At 36.5% G+C, this 16,104-nt stretch overlaps 4 protein-coding genes across 4 annotated transcripts; 1 reads left to right on the forward strand and 3 right to left on the reverse strand.

Moving 5' to 3' along the window:
* Window positions 1-164: 164 nt before the first annotated feature.
* On the reverse strand, window positions 165-3,410 carry LOC125203956 (replication factor C subunit 3). The gene is made up of 9 exons (XM_048102484.2): window positions 3,149-3,410; window positions 2,182-2,398; window positions 1,803-1,882; window positions 1,561-1,720; window positions 1,341-1,422; window positions 976-1,105; window positions 833-896; window positions 693-761; window positions 165-443 (listed from the first exon to the last, which is right to left on the reverse strand). The coding sequence occupies exons 1-9, from the start codon at window positions 3,339-3,341 to the stop codon at window positions 344-346; spliced, it is 1,095 nt and encodes a 364-aa protein (XP_047958441.2). The 5' UTR covers window positions 3,342-3,410; the 3' UTR covers window positions 165-343.
* An 807-nt stretch (window positions 3,411-4,217) lies between these two features.
* On the reverse strand, window positions 4,218-7,276 carry LOC125203558 (aspartic proteinase Asp1-like). Its single transcript, XM_048101939.2, has 9 exons — window positions 6,988-7,276; window positions 6,454-6,571; window positions 6,146-6,372; window positions 5,469-5,696; window positions 5,254-5,392; window positions 4,989-5,183; window positions 4,840-4,912; window positions 4,659-4,746; window positions 4,218-4,559 (listed from the first exon to the last, which is right to left on the reverse strand). Exons 1-9 carry the CDS (start codon window positions 7,134-7,136, stop codon window positions 4,463-4,465), a joined length of 1,314 nt encoding a protein of 437 aa, XP_047957896.1. The 5' UTR covers window positions 7,137-7,276; the 3' UTR covers window positions 4,218-4,462.
* Window positions 7,277-10,615: 3,339 nt separating this feature from the next.
* On the forward strand, window positions 10,616-12,319 carry LOC125204181 (protein psi1-like). Its single transcript, XM_048102752.2, has 3 exons — window positions 10,616-10,882; window positions 11,228-11,673; window positions 11,777-12,319. The coding sequence occupies exons 1-3, from the start codon at window positions 10,697-10,699 to the stop codon at window positions 12,219-12,221; spliced, it is 1,077 nt and encodes a 358-aa protein (XP_047958709.2). The 5' UTR covers window positions 10,616-10,696; the 3' UTR covers window positions 12,222-12,319.
* On the reverse strand, window positions 12,315-15,380 carry LOC125204180 (aldehyde dehydrogenase-like). The gene is made up of 10 exons (XM_048102751.2): window positions 15,052-15,380; window positions 14,736-14,804; window positions 14,552-14,648; window positions 14,244-14,450; window positions 13,658-13,773; window positions 13,473-13,577; window positions 13,224-13,396; window positions 13,048-13,138; window positions 12,824-12,973; window positions 12,315-12,731 (listed from the first exon to the last, which is right to left on the reverse strand). The coding sequence occupies exons 1-10, from the start codon at window positions 15,256-15,258 to the stop codon at window positions 12,501-12,503; spliced, it is 1,446 nt and encodes a 481-aa protein (XP_047958708.1). The 5' UTR covers window positions 15,259-15,380; the 3' UTR covers window positions 12,315-12,500.
* Between the last annotated feature and the right edge of the window lie 724 nt (window positions 15,381-16,104).

The following is a 16,104-nucleotide window of genomic DNA, read 5'->3' on the forward strand; positions in this document are numbered from 1 at the left end:
GGTAAATGGTAATCCTCATCTGAGTTCCACTAATTTTACATCAAATTTGAAATGCTGCAAATTCATTTTGGGCTACGATCCGCGTGACGGCCAGTTGACCGTGACGACAAAAACTCACAGCCCCAGGTGCCGGTTCATCACAAAAGTACCAAAAATTTCAAGGGTGAAGAAAAAGTCACACGTACCAAAGTAAGGTGTTCACAGTTAAAAAGGGGTGGGAAAACATCTCTCAAGTACAAAAATATACACCAGTCAATCAAACTACGAAGGAGGGTTGTTACTGTACGGTAGCACATAAAATGAGCAGCAGCACACTAGCAGAAACTCGTCACCCACATGATCGTTATGTTGCAGCAGCAACTATCGAACCTCTGGCTCGTGTAAAAGCAGCAATTAATGACCCCAGCTGCAGCTTGTCATTGCATGCCATGCTCAACCTATATCTGCGAAGCACAACTAACACTTGGTACAAAAGTAACAGAACTAATAAAACTCACACAAACGACAAATTTGTGTTCAATGTAGAGGCCCATGACAAAAGTATGTGTAAGATATACACATTGAAATCCAGTTTCCTTTCCTAAATAGATGACTATTGAAGCAACTGAGGCATATTTCAAGTATAATGGCAAATCACAGCCAAGCTCTAAGTTCAGCAAACTGATGTAAACCATAAAGGAAAAGATACATACTCGATATCAGCCATATCGTTAATAAGTTGAATGCGGACAGCTGGTGGCATCTTGATCTTAAAAACAAACCTGATATCAAGAAGTAAGATATGAGGAAGAGGAGATTTATGCAGTGAATAAACATATATCTGAGCACATACATGGTAACTTCTCTCACGATATCAACCAAAGCCAACCCTTTTCTTGTCTTCATCTCAGATATTCCTGGAGGTTTAAAACAGCAGAATAAGCACACCTGCATAAGAAAATTATGATAATATAGTGATACTTGGAGTGAGATTACTTTGGCTGCTAGTTGTGAAGGGCTCATTCAGGAGCCAATGGGATATCTGCTCGATGTCTTTGGGCAAAGGGTTCCCAGTACACAAGTAGACAGCTTCTTCTGTGATTTGCTGACAGGCCATATGTGTTGACTGCACACAAACAGCAAGTACAAAACTATTTTATCAATTATCATTGAGCATAATGAATTCCAAGCAAAAGCATTAAGCGGAGGACATATGGGCATCATCGTGTAGACGGGAAGATGCTAACATAGTCCTCATATGGACCATCTATGAACTCTATATTTCCATCTTAATATTGGCTTGATGATGGAGATATGCTGAAGAGATATATAAAACTAACGAGGTTATGCAAGAATGATACCTGTAAAATATTCAAGGCTTTCCTCATATCACCATTGCTAAGCTGTACAAGAGCTTTCATACCATTTTCTGGAACATCAAGCCTGAATTAACAGATGAAGTGTGAAATAAGTTGATATTAGTCTCAAAGATTCCACACCAACTACATAATACTTGCATCTAGTGAAGAGTAAGAGATGCAAACCATCAAAAAACCAAAGCTAAGTAACAATGAAACTTACCCTTCAGATTCAGTTACGTGTCTGAGCCTATCCCTGACATGAACAGCATCAAGGGGGGCAAAGCGGAACCGTGTACATCTTGATTGCAGTGCTGGAATAATTTTATTGACATTGTTGCAGATCAAAGCAAATCTATTGCTTTTGGTGTATTTCTCGATCACTGAAAAGCAAATGATGCAAAAATGTTTGTAATTTAAAATATAACGGAATAAAAATATCAAGAAAAGTAAAACAAATCTTGCCTCTACGAAGAGCAAATTGTGCATCCTTAGTCATGGCATCTGCCTCATCCAGTAGAACCAATTTTACGGCAGACTTTCCCCTGTACAATACAAGATAGTCAGATAGGTGATAGGTCTGATTGAAGTGACCTCTGAAATCCAAAATAACTAATGTAATATCACAGTAATAGACACAAGGATCAAGTTTAGAAGCCAGTCGACAGAAAACTTCCCATATCCTAGAAAAAGTACGACATTTAGCATCAGAAGCTCCCTAGTTGTTTTCAAAATGCATATGTAAGCATGTTATTCATTTTCATTTTCCAACATCATTTGATCAAAGTGACTTAGTAACATTAAAGGTATGTGCAAAATAGCAAATGTGTGTGCCGGAAAATACCCAAAAGAGATGCTCTGTGTGCTTGCAAAGTCCTGAATCTGCTGCCTAACAACATCAATACCACGATCATCGGATGCATTCAGCTCCAGAAACATGTTTTGCATCTTGTTTCCATAAAGTTTCCGAGCCATTGCCAAAACAGTAGAAGTCTTCCCTGTCCCTGGCGGTCCATAAAGCAGTAGGTGGGGCAATCTGTTCCCAGATGCTAATCTATCAACTTTGCACAGAAAAAAACAATAGTTAAATAACATATACATAAAACAAATTAAGCTCACAATTTTGATGCAAACCATTGAAATCATAGAATTAAGCAACAAGAGTTACCAATGGAGAATGGAGAGATTATAATGGTAATGTTGAAAACCCCTAAATGCAAACATGAAACACTGAAACAACACGTAGGAAGCACAGATGAACTGGAAAAATATAACTTAACCTTAATTCATAAGGTGCAAAAGATTCAAATTTTGTACAAAAAATATCAGCATTGCTTGCTAAAATTCCAACACTAGGTATACACAGCTAGAAAATGTAAATGTTTCCTTGCGCTTGAATCATCCAGAAACCGTAATTCATTGAAGATCAAATCCTTCAACAAGAATTACCAATGGAGATTATAATGGTAATGTTGAAAACCCCTAAATGCAAACATGAAACACTGAAACAACACGTAGGATGCACAGATATACTGGAAAAATATCCCTTAACCTTAATTCATAAGCATAAGGTGCAGAAGATTCAAATTTTGTAAAACATATCAGCATTGCTTGATAAAATCGCACTATGTAAATGTTTCCTTGCTTTTGAATCATCCAGAAACCGTAATTCACTGAAGATCGAATCCTTCAACAGGTAATTGTCAAAATACGCAATAAAATTGAACAGTCTAATAAGTGAAGGGTTTTTCCAAAATCAAGCCTACCGACTGTTCGACGAAATGCTTAAGAAGTAAATAGGCGTAACTTACTGGTCTCAACAATGTCGCGGTGGGCGGCGACGTCGTCGAGAGACTGGGGGCGATATTTCTCGACCCAAGGGGTGGCTCTGGTGTCCGGTGGAGCAGCTGAAACGACGACGTTTTTGCCCTTGAGGTTGGGCTTGGCGGAATTGAAATTGCCGTTGTCGTCGTCGACATCCATGACATCTATCACCTCAGCCATTCTTTCTAAGCTCGAAAACGACGCCGCTTCGACGCAGCTGTTTTTCGCCTCTGCAATTTTCTCTCTTAATTCTCAATGCAGTGTGCTTTTATGGTGAAGAAATAGCGGGGGACTGCCTCCGGTGGAATGTGGTGCGGTTCCTGCAGTGAGGCTGTCAAGGAATCGCGATTTTAGTTGGCAAGGAATTTGAAAAAAAAATAAACAACTATTTTGTTTTCTTTTTAACTAGAATTGGATGAAACAGGAGAGAGAAGAACCGTAGAGGCGCACTGAGGAGATTGGCGCCAAGCCGCCAATAATAGTCGCACGGTGCGTCCACCTATTTTTAATTTGTAATTTTATTTAATTAAATAATTATTAGATTCTGAATGGATATAAGTTAAACCCTAAACCAGGATTTTAATTAAGCATTGTTTAGCGATTAATTACGATTAATTGATGATATCCACACCATTTTAAAGTTGACAGCGAAATACATAGTCAATAAAATCAACGACGAAATATAATATCAGTTGATGAGACGTTTTCTCTATCGACTATTCCTAATGCTTCATAGAAAGAAATCTCATTATGAGGCAAATTGCTAATTCATCAATTCCTAATGCTTAAGAGAAAGAAATCTCATTAAGAGACAAATTGCAACTTTGTTCCTACTAAATACTCACTTCGTCCGTGACAAGATAGTTGAGTCGTATTTCTTTACAGACCATTCCTAGATAGTTAAATCTTTTCTTTTGTTGAAACTTTATTTTCTCCACTTTAACCTTTACCTAAAAAAAATGTCTCGACTAATTTGATTAGTCTGCTTATAAAAATGACATCATCAATACGCACTCGTCGATACAACACCTATACGAAACACGTTTAATTAGCTCGTTTACGAAAATGACATCATCAATATACACAAAGCGGTACAAAAGACAAAACACCATGGAGCTATACAAGATGGTAGCATCTTCCTCTAAAACCCCAAATAATTATGTTATTCATCCATGTTCTATGCCTCATCTACTACAGATTATAAACATTCAAACATTTCTATATTTCCTAAACTCTAACAACACCATAGAGTCACTGCACCATATCTGGCTACAAACCACCTCTGCGTAAAATTTCTGCGCCTAACGCGTCCAGAATCTGAGCCTCGCTGGGCAGATATCTCTCAAGGCACCAAAAACGGGAGCAGCATAACGCTGATCGAGATCTCCACGATCCACGCTGTTTATAAATAAATAAACAAAGAAGTTGTAGTGAGACTGCCCCCAGCCTAGTAAAGGCGAAAGCAAACGAAAAAGAGTGTTAAGTGGTCAGGACGACTTTGGAAGCTTGTTGCAGTTCGCAGGCGCCCATCCCACTTGCTGCCTCTCGTTGTCGTAGATCACCAGTTTGTCTTGCAGGAAAATGTCTGCATATTCAACGTTGTCACACTCACATATCAGATTGTAAGAAAAACGGGGTTATTAATTTCATTGGGCTGGGATGTGTCGAGAATTCCTACCTCCAATCACGTTCAGATTTTCTAACCCGACCTCTCCACCGTTGAGAATGCCTAAGCAGACATTGCCTTGTTCCTGAATCATGAAAGTGTGAGTTTTTTTATACCAAGAAATTGACTTTGTTGAAAGATAGGTGAGTCGAGCTACTCACTGTAACAACAAGGTAAGATTCCGGGGCGAGATGAAGCTGAACATTTTTGGCATTTGTGAAGCTCAGACCCAAAGGCTTGAAGTGGTTAGCAGCATCAAGAACCGACTTGAAGGGCTTAGCGCCTTTCCAACAGATGGGAAGGCTTTTATCCTCGACTGCGTCTTTCAGCTGCTTTCCGTTTAAGTTGCCTTTTATCTGGGAAAGATTGAAGCTTGTTAGACAACATAGGCATAGCTTGAAACGAATCATCCAAACCAAAACTCACCAAAGAAACGAGAGCGTTGTATGCTGGAGAGCTGAAGTACGTGTAAGTACTTCCACTATCGAAAACTATGGGAAGGCCCTTAATATTAGTAGCTTGACCACCAATCTGGAGGTTGGCCGGTCCTAAGGCGTAGTATTTCCTGGATAACGATGGGAGGACAGTAAGCAATAGGAATATCATACTTAGCTTGTATCTTTACAAATTATGAAACTTACGATTGGCTCAATAGTGGTGTCCAAACGATCCCCGAATTAGGGAGAAAGTCATCTCCAAAGAAGAGAAACCCTCCACCCTCTCGGCTTAGACAGTGACCAACGACATTTTGTATCAAACCCATGTTCCGTAGCTGAGCTAGGATGCTTGATTTGCCAAGGCCTAGTCCGAGGACTCCATCCGTGTAAGGCAGATGGGCCGTGTCTTGCACTTCTTGGTTATATCCACATCTAGATGCATTGAAGCACATATAAGTTAATAAGTAGCTGAATTGGAGGCATAAGCTATACAGCACGATAAACAGAAAATAGTCTAAACTACCGAAAACAGCCCAAACTATCGACTTACACCCAAAAATATCTCATACTCCTATGATTCCCATACTTTCAAATATTTATCCTGATCTAACCTCCGTCTATTTTTCACCAGCAGAACCTTTAATTTTTGCTAACCGTGCAAATACCACTAACACCAGTGTCCACATAGATGGCATGTCAGCATCTTTGCAAGGTCAGCAAAGATTAAAGATTTCGTTAGTGAAAAATAGGCATTGGTTGGATTAGGATAAACAAAATTGGAAGTACAAGTATTATGAATAGACTAGGATAATCTTCGGTTGAATTTAACCTAAAAATTACAAGCCTTGTTTTAAGCTCATAAAGCAAAAGATAGTCCTCACCCAAATGCCAGCTTTGGAGCAACAATTGTGCCATTGGTAAACCTAAGCGGAAACGAGTCCTTAACCATCACGCCCAAAGATGAACCATGGTCGGCATAATCCACCTCGTAATCACACTGCTCCTCCGGTGATTGACAATTATGGTTCCCCGGTCCATGGAGCGAGATACACACAGGGTCAATGCACGTGATGAGGTTCCGTTTGGGTTTGTAAAGACTGTGAGGAGCCTGAGAAAATGTTTAGCAAATTATAAGCATGCCTTCTCAAAACAATTCAACTCTAAACTAACGTCGAGCAAGAAGGGTTACCGGGGTGCATTTCGTGCAAGGTGCATCACACTGAAGCCATGTGAGATCGCTGCCAGTATCGATATCAAGAAAGTACTGCTTCGGAGGCTGCCCTACATTCATTGTTACATGATAGTACCTATGATATAAACAATAAATTGAAATTGAGAACAAGATGGAACCAACATTTCATCAACTGATGCAGATTCAACATCAAAGTTTGATCATTTCCATCAAGAAATGTACTGAGCAATAGTGATAATGAATTAATGATCTCAATCACAACATCCAAATACAGATTCCTGAAATAAATACTTCTATTACCAAATCAAAACACACTGATTCCATAAGTCAGACCTAATTCCTTTAGCACACAAACATGAAAAATCAAATTCATCACAAAACCAGCAAAAAACAAAAAAAGGCCCTTAATTTTCAGAACATCACAACTATATATTCAAGAACAAAACATCAAACAGGTGAGGATCACATTCCCCCAAAATCACAATAAAAAAATTTCTCATTATTCCAAACAAAGTGAAGAAAACGAAGTACCCTTTCGGATAAACATTTCCGGAGAGGGAGAAAATCAGAGAGGAGCGGAAGCCTCTGCCGGATTTCAAGATGTGAGGCTGGAATGCTGCAACTGCAATCCATGTGAGAAGGCACAACACCAATGCTTTGAGGTACAACTCTCTATGCATGCTGAAATTGATCACGAGTATTCAATTCAAGTAAAAGGGATTTAGGATTCTGAAGAAGAAAAGGGATAATTTATGTTAGAATGAAAAAGACTTGATTTTTATGCTCAGTTAGTGAGATTTTGGGGGAGAATTTAAAGAAATGAAATCACTTGGAAGTTAGTATGTGAGCTTTGTATTTATATTAAATTAAAGAGATTAGTATATTTGAAAAATAAAATGTTTGCATCATGATTTTGAGTGCCATTTATACGCGGTAACCAAGACATATTTCGCGCTTGGACTATAGTAACGAATAATTTCATTTTCTAGCATTTTGTGAGTAAATCAGTATGATGATGTAATTTTTGGGACAAATTTCGAGGAGGTTTGATGGAAAAACTCTTTTTCTACTGCTCCTTTCCGTTGGAACGACATTAGTCAATTTTATTTTATTACTAATTCTAATAAAGATGATCTACTTTTAAATAAAACATTTTATTTTTATTTTATTTTATATTTTATTCTCTTACACAAATAAATAATAACTATTACTTGTAAAAATTTTAACTTTGCCCAAGGAAAAGACTTCTTTCTTGAGATGAATTGAGCATAAGAGAAGAAATAATACGATTACTACTTTTGTCTATTGCCATTAATTTTAGTGGATTTTAATACAAAAAGTGATAAAATGCAACAAATATCAGAAGAAAAAGTGTTTAAAATATTATTAGTAGAGAATGGTATGATTCACTTCAAGGGTAGTGATAAAATGCAAACTTATATATTGTACAAACTCATAACTCCCCAACACAGCTTCAATACAGTTTCAATATAATATCAATACAGTGTAAAATTTCAAGATTTTAATGTCAACACAGTATCAACACAATATCAATACAGCATCAATCATTGACTATCGTTGAAATTCTGTTGACATTTTCCTATTGATGTTTTTTCGTGATCTGTTACATTTTTCAATGGTTCAGAATATAGTTTTAAGTTTGTACAATATTTATAATTTTCATTTGATCACGTCCTTTCATTTATGTATAGACATAAACATATCAATTTTTTTTGGACACTTGATAGTTAAAGTTAGAAAATACGACTATTAGTCATATGCGGATTTATTAGGATTATTATATTTGACTTATGAATAGCTTAATATTCTCTCCATCTTAATATAATTGAGACCTTTTTTTAAAGTACAGATATTAAAAATTATTTTTTTAATAAATTAAATTGAGACCTTTTTTTAAAGTACAGATATTAAAAATTATTTTTTTAATAAATTAAATTGAGAAAATAAAGTATGAGTCTTAATAAAGTCAGAGGAGATTAAATGTATTGATATTACTTTATCAAACAAATGAAAAATCTTGACCACTGAGCATTCATCGTCGCCATACAGAAATAATAAGAATACATATTTTAGATTTTCTTTTATCTAAACTCCAAGATAGATGAGTTTATCTATCCTATGAAATTAGTTCCAAATTTAGATTCATCTAATATTTGACAACATGACAAAATTACATGTGTATCCTTCGGTGCCTTATGAATCTATGCTGAATTCAATACGAATAACTGCAAATTTGTAGAAAAATCCAAAATTTGTTGGGCCATTTTGGGAGAAGGCATACCTTAAATTTCGGGCACGAGAAAACTGTTATAATTAAAAAATGGCATGTGATGACATACTAAAACAATACTATAGTCTATAACATGATTTGTTGTAACTTGTAAGCTTGTAATATTTGTTTTGCTTATAATATTTGGGGCAAGAAAACAAGGTGCATGAATGAAAATATTTGTTGTATGAATGAAAATATTTCCCCTTGAAATGATTCGCCGCTTAGGATTTAGGATATTTATGTGCGCAGCCAATTTTAGGTAATGTTTCAAGCTGTGATACACGACAAAATATCGGAAAAATTGTTAATTTTTGTTGAAATTTGGTCTATATCACAATACTTAAAAAAATTATAAAAGTTGAATTTATTCACTATAATTTTTGTGTGAAATTACATTTGATATAATTAACGTAAAATCATTAAGTGGACGCCAATGTCAGTGAGTTGAATGATACTGTCTAGAAGTACTTATAATAAAATAATAAAGGGATATTGACATCTAATATCATGAAATTTTCAAAAAGTTGGGTTTTTCCCATAAACTTTAAAATTGGTAAATAATATCACGAACTTTACCTTGGGTTTGTTTTTTCCCACGAATGAAAAAATTCATGTTATTTTAATAGATTAAAGAACAATTTTTGAGGGTGTGCTTCAAGAAAAACTATCTTCAAATATTGAAAAACTTGAAACTTTTGAAATTGTTGTCGAGAAATTACGAAAAAAAATGGGTATCATAGTATTATTTGTGAAAAAAATTTCATTCGTGGGAAAAAAACAAACACGTGATAAAGTTCGTGATATTATTTGCAATTTTAAAGTTCGTGGGAAAAACCCAACTTGTTGAAAGTTTCGTGATATAGATGTCAATATCCCAATAATAAATGATGTTGTTTGGAAAAAAAACATCAATAATATATCACACACGGCAGATCAAAAATTGTAGGCATTTGATAATTGTGAACAATGCAAATTATGATTTTTTATACTGATTTATGAAATTGCAAGAGATATCAAACTAAACATTTCATTCACTTTTACATATTTTTGAAAGTGAACCACACACATTTATTAACTCATTTCAATCACATTAAATATGATAACGATTCCATTATTTCTTCTACACACTTTCTTTTACAAAGATAAATAGTAATTTTTTAAAATTTGAGCTAGTTAAAAAATGGAATATTTATTGCTGAATAGAGAGAGTAGTATTTAGGGGATGATAAACAAAATAAAACATTATATTGCATAATCTTAAATATTAATAACATCAAATTCCAACAAAATTACAACCATCGAAATATTTAAAATATTAGATTATCTCCAAAGGGAGGGGTAAATGAAGAGGTAAATTAATATAATCATCATATTTACCTTTTTTTTCATGAAAAATTATTCTCTAAGGGGAGAGATATTTGAGATTTGAGAAGGTATTATACATTTTCTCATTTTGAAAATGTATCTTAAAATCTTATAATTACCATATTTACTTTCTTTCCATAAAAAATCATTCTCCAAGAGAAAAAGTAAAGTATTACACTTTTATGTTTTTGAATGCATTTTATATGATTATTTTATATAAAAGAATTAATTTACCTTTCTATATATTTTTTTCCTTTGAAATATGTGTACTTTTTTAAAATGATATTTCACTTTTTAAGAAGGTAAATATATGATATACCTTTTTTTATATATCTTTCCTTCTTGGAGATACTCTAACATTCGTAGCGGTTTTTATATCTAAATCGAATAACACATACCCACATTTTCATAGGACAAAGATCACAATTTTACTACTACTGCCGCTGTCCGGATTAGTCTCTCCCTCTCTCACACACACAAACACACACCTCAGAAAGAGGTTGCTCTCCGTACTAATCTCTCATATATCTTTTGTTCTTCTTGTTGTTCTTCTCTCTCTAGAATAGCATAGCCATATCATCAATGGGAGAGCATTCAAAACCAAATCCTAGTAATTTGATTCGTTTACTAGGAATTGGCAACGTTTATAGGTCATGCAAATCCTTCCTCTCCAAATGCTACCCATTATTATACTCAGAGAAGCAACCTTTTTTTTTCTTTAAGAAAACACCAAACACTCGAAAACCCAAGCCAATAGAAGATACCAAGGTACGTTATCGCTAATTACGCTATTCATACAAAATATTTCACCATTATATCATGTCTGTTGATACAAAAAAGGACTAAAGTTTGCATGAATGATAATTATAAAGAAGTTTCATTCGCGTTGCACTTTAACACATTCTGCATTCTATGTTTCAATGCAATAGCGATTTAATTTTTTGTACCAATATCAAACAACGGTAAAAAAGTTGTATACCATGTCCAAGAGTTGACGGAATATTGAAATGAAACGCGAAAAAATATGCAACAATGATGAAACATTTTATCGTTTGCATGTAATATATCGTCATATTTCTAGAAAACAGATCTAACATCCTAATAATCGTGCAGATCAGCAGATCAAAGACGAAGAAACATAATGGAGGGAGAGAAGGTGATGATAAGAGACATGACAAGGGTAAATTCAAACAAGGCATTGATCACGACGGCAAGCAGGCAATGACGTTGCCACAGTTGGGCAACGGCTCTGACTCGCCCCGGCTGTCGAGGAATCTGAGCTACCACAGCCGGATATCCCAGCCTTCGGGGCGAACAGCCAAAGGGCACCTTTCAAGGGCATTCAGCGATATACTAACAACGAGGGGTGCCCGTTCCCGTGCCCACACCTTATCGAGAAATGTGAGCAAGGGGGTCCCGGCCCCCATCATTTTCTCGAACTCTAGTGGGTTGCTCAAGCCGGCTGCAATGGAGAAGCGGCTCGAGTGCACCCTCGAGGAGCTCTGCTTCGGTTGCATCAAGAAGGTCGCCATCACACGAGATGCATATAAAGGCAACGGGTATGTTTGGGGAATAAGTAAAGTTGCAAACAATATACTATATATATAAAAAACAGGGCCGTAGAGTGTAGACTGCCTTAAACACCTTTTTCCTCTGGTGCAGGCAAAGTGTGAAGGAAGATGAAACAGTGACGATCAAAGTGGAGCCGGGATGGAGGAGAGGCACGAAGATCACATTCGAGGGGAAGGGGAATCAGATGCCGGGCGCAGGAGCTGCGGATGTAATATTCGTGATAGCAGAGAAAGAGCACTCCTTGTTCAAGAGACGAGACAATGATCTGCAAATGGAAGTTGAGATCACGTTGGTGGATGCTCTATCAGGGTGCACGCTTCTCCTCCCGTTGCTGGGGGGCGAGACAACCAGCCTCGTGATAGAGGACGTCGTGCACCCCGGCTACGTGAAGACCGTTAAAGGACAAGGCATGCCAAAGCAACACGAGCACGGGGCAAGAGGGGACTTGCTCGTCAACATTTCCGTCAAGTTCCCTGATGAGTTGACACAAGAGCAAAGAACTGCTGCTGCTGCTATTTTGCAACAGGCTTGTTAAATTTATGTGCCTCTTCTTTTTCTAAACCAACACAGATGCAAAGCTGATGTACTTCTATTGTTTTGATGTATACTACAACAAAAAGAATAGCCATAAAAGTATAATATGTCACCTTTAACATACAAATGAGTTATATGTGGTGAGAAAAAACGAAAAGTAGACAAGTGTATAGCATATTGAAAGACATAAAAGCGAACGAGAGACATGTTTCGATCTACATAGCCATCTAAACCCACTACATCTTATTAACTAACGCGAAGGAATGAAGGTGTATGAATCTTACCATCCGAGCAAGGCGCGGATGATGCCAATTATGTTACCACTCATTGCAGCTTTCAGAAATTTCAGCTTTCTAGTGGTGTATGGTGGATACCTTGCAGATATATCCCCGTTGAAGTCGCGATACAGAACTGGCTTTTTGTGGCTGAAAGCTTCGAAAGAGTATTTTCCGTGGTATGTTCCCATGCCACTTTCACCCACACCTCCGAATGGCAATGCCGGATCAGTAAGCTGCACAAACGAGTTTATCAATATGATTAGAGTCACATTTTCCATCAGATTTAGCAGAATAAAAATTGAAGCAACAAGAAGAAAAGACTTACATGAATAACTACTTCATTAACAGCAATTCCACCTGCTGAGACTCGTTGCACAAAATTTTCCTTGAGCTTTTTGTCATTTGTGAATATATATGCAGCAAGAGGCTTCTCTTTAGAAGTGATCAGGTTAATTCCATCCCTAATGTCATTGACCTTCATATGAAATGAAAATACAGAAGCATAAGAAAACCAATATGTTTCCACAGCTAAAACATGTGGACTTTTACCGTGATGATGGGAAGTAAAGGACCAAAAATCTCCTCAGTCATGATCAGAGAATCTAGTGGGGGATCCAGTATAACAGTGGGAGCAATCTTGCTGTAACATGGAAAAGAAAAATAATTTATGAATACATCATAAGCCAACATCAAGAAGTAAGTGCAGAACCAAGTTTGAAACTCACAGATTGGTTTTATCGCGTTGGCCACCAATAACTGTTTTACCATAAAGCTTATCTTCGTCCAAAAGCTTTGTTAGGCGTTCAAAATGGCGGGAATTTATAATTCTTGACATGTCCGTTGAGTTCACAGGATCCTTTCCATAGAATCTTTCTAGCTCAGAAGAAATAGCGTCAACCTGGGAAATTACATCAGAACGTATATGCCCATAATCGCATGTAGAATATAGAGTTCAGTTGGTTTATATGGCTTACAAGTTTTGAAGCAAAAGCCTTTGTAGTTATTACATAGTCAGGTGCAACACAGGTTTGTCCACTGTTGCATCCCCACTTGCCTGAGACGAGTCTTTTTACTGCAACCTTGAGGAATAACATCATTTGTTGGTGTTTGCTTCAGACAAGTTCAAGTTTGGTCAAGTTTGGGTAAGTAAGGGACTTACTGTTAAGTTGATGTTTGAATCAACAATTACTGGACACTTCCCACCAAGCTCCAAAATCACAGGTGTAAGATGCAGGGCAGCAGCGGCTAAGATAATACGTCCGACCTTGTTATTCCCTGTCGAAAATTTGTTGAGATAGAGATACACTGAGACTTCATCTCCAAAAAGAGCCAACTATATCCAAATACACAGCTGTGAAATGTGTCTTCAAATTCCTGTTACTTTCTAATAAAGCTATCATTTTACAGAACCTTCTTTTACTCTCTTACATCTTAATGGACAGTTATATTGATTCGTCGATTATTATTAGAGTTTCATTACTATACCTCTGGGGCTAGACTAAGAGATTATTGACTTCATTCAGAAATATCACTTGACTGTTAAAGCTGAACTTATCTATTACTACAAGTGGTTCAGTTATTTATACTGGTCCTCAAAACATTGCAGAGTTGGAAACCATCAAATTCAACAAACCTATCACATTTCAAACTAAAAGAACTTCTGGTAACACATGGTGCTAATTTAGCATCACAAGCAGGCAAGAGAAATGAACCAACTATGGATGTCTAATAATTGCTCGAAGTACCTGTATAAAATATTTTGTCCCATTTCTGTTCGAGTAATGCAGTTGTTTCTTGAACACCACCTTCTATAACTTTGACAGCCGAGGCATCCATGTACTGCCCAAGAAGTTTTGCCATAGCTTCTGAAGTTGCGGGAGCAACTTCAGATGGCTTCAGTACTACAGCGTTACCAGCTGAAATAGCTGCAATGACTGGCTCAAGTGACAACACTTTGGCACAGAACAATAACAAGGCCAGGTTATCAATATCACACCGAATAATTCAAATCGAGAAAAGACCAAACATATGCAGGGTAAGAAATAGAACATACCGATCGGATAGTTCCAAGTTGATATAACCAATACGACACCGTAGGGTTCTGGCACCAATTCACCCGATGAGGGAAAAGTTGTCATCGACGTTTTAACCTGCAATCACACAAAATCAGCACCACTTGACAAACAAATAGGAGAATCGCAATAGTTTTAAACTACTACAAATAAACACAAATTTACTCTTTCAGGCTTCATCCATAGATGCAATTCCTTCAGTGCCATCCTGCATGCCGCTGAAACTGCAGAGATCTGAAATAATAACACAATGAGTTTTCTGAACACGAATTTTAATATGAACTGGAAACAAAGAAACAGAGAATTAGATCATAAACTCGATTAATCAGATCATAAACTCAATCAATCAAGTGCAATTTGAATCTGTGCGATCAGCGCGAAAAACATGAACTCCTAATTCCTAAAACACCATCAAATTAAAGCGCATACACGTAATCCAAATCGGATAATCAACGCAACGCAATCGAAATTGAGTACCGACCTCATGAAGGAAGGCTTCATGCTCGTGCTTGCCGAGGTCGGAATTCAGAGCCAGGACGATATCCTTCTCGTGGCGAGTCGTGATTTTGAGCATCGCGTTGAGCTGCGAAACGCGCCATTCGTACGTCCTCGTCTTCCCCGAGGTGTACACGGCTCTCAGCCCCTCCGCCGCCGCCGGCACCACGCTCACACTGACACTCGCAGCCATGATTGTCGAGATCGAATCAATGCGGTTGCGATGTATATTGACGTCGATCTGAGCTGTATCAGAAATGCGGTTTTACTCTCCTTTTTGGCGGGATTCGATTGAGAGTTTATGGAGTTGGATTTCTCTCTATATATGGTTGAATATGAACTGAGCTGGCACAAGATAACGTTTTTTGAATAGTGATTTTTTTAAAATAAAAACGAGGTTTATGAAATTCTTAAATAAAACGATTATAAAAAAAGTCTAGTACTAGTAGTGTGACTATCCAAAAAAACTATACTATCACTCAATTACATTGAGATGGAGTACTATACATAAGAAAATTATAGGGATAGATACAAATTTGTCTATATAATAAAATAATGACTCATTTTATCATTTAAGACGTCGACAATTTAAATACTCATTTATTTTTTTTCATTTTTAGTACGTAGAGGGGATAGGGTATTACACCATACTTATAAAATATTTTATCGATATTTCAAATTAGTATAAATTTTTTTAAATATATATATCATAAAAAAAATGTGTAATGAAATAATCATGACCAAAAATATTGAACATCCAAAAAAGTTCCCCACACGGCTCTTTCTAGTTAGTTAATTATCAACAAGTTAGCAAATTTATGAACTATTTTGCTCCAATGATATGCATGACTATTGACTAGTAGTACAAGTCTTTTCATGCTAGATCGAAAACCAATTTAATACGATACAAAGCCAAAGTCACGTTTAGTACTTAAAAATTTAGAAAATGAAATTTGTGAAATCAAACATTGAATAATTAACGATATTAAACTCTGGGATGTGATCAAATACTAATCATAACGTGCTACTTGCTAACTAA

The sequence above is a fragment of the Salvia hispanica genome, chromosome 6 (assembly GCF_029641045.1).
Source record: "Salvia hispanica isolate PSC_SH4W2 chromosome 6, Shi_PSC_v1, whole genome shotgun sequence".
Taxonomy (NCBI): domain Eukaryota; kingdom Viridiplantae; phylum Streptophyta; class Magnoliopsida; order Lamiales; family Lamiaceae; genus Salvia; species Salvia hispanica.

Bases quoted from the DNA above. Each gene is read 5' to 3' on its own strand.
- LOC125204180 (XM_048102751.2), bottom strand. From the start codon at position 15,258: ATGGCTGCGAGTGTCAGTGTGAGCGTGGTGCCGGCGGCGGCGGAGGGG. The intron at 14,451-14,551 runs GTATGTTCTATT...TCTGTGCCAAAG, and splicing joins AACTTGGAACTATCCGATCG to TGTTGTCACTTGAGCCAGTC. The intron at 13,578-13,657 runs GTAAGTCCCTTA...TTATTCCTCAAG, and splicing joins ATTCAAACATCAACTTAACA to GTTGCAGTAAAAAGACTCGT.
- LOC125203558 (XM_048101939.2), bottom strand. From the start codon at position 7,136: ATGCATAGAGAGTTGTACCTCAAAGCATTGGTGTTGTGCCTTCTCACA. The intron at 6,572-6,987 runs GTACTTCGTTTT...TTTATATCATAG, and splicing joins GGAAATGTTTATCCGAAAGG to GTACTATCATGTAACAATGA. The intron at 5,697-6,145 runs GTGAGGACTATC...CAATGCATCTAG, and splicing joins GCTCCAAAGCTGGCATTTGG to ATGTGGATATAACCAAGAAG.
- LOC125203956 (XM_048102484.2), bottom strand. From the start codon at position 3,341: ATGGCTGAGGTGATAGATGTCATGGATGTCGACGACGACAACGGCAAT. The intron at 1,423-1,560 runs GTAAGTTTCATT...CTGTTAATTCAG, and splicing joins CACGTAACTGAATCTGAAGG to GCTTGATGTTCCAGAAAATG. The intron at 897-975 runs GTAATCTCACTC...TTAAACCTCCAG, and splicing joins CTTCACAACTAGCAGCCAAA to GAATATCTGAGATGAAGACA.
- LOC125204181 (XM_048102752.2), top strand. From the start codon at position 10,697: ATGGGAGAGCATTCAAAACCAAATCCTAGTAATTTGATTCGTTTACTA. The intron at 10,883-11,227 runs GTACGTTATCGC...ATAATCGTGCAG, and splicing joins AGCCAATAGAAGATACCAAG to ATCAGCAGATCAAAGACGAA. The intron at 11,674-11,776 runs GTATGTTTGGGG...CCTCTGGTGCAG, and splicing joins GATGCATATAAAGGCAACGG to GCAAAGTGTGAAGGAAGATG.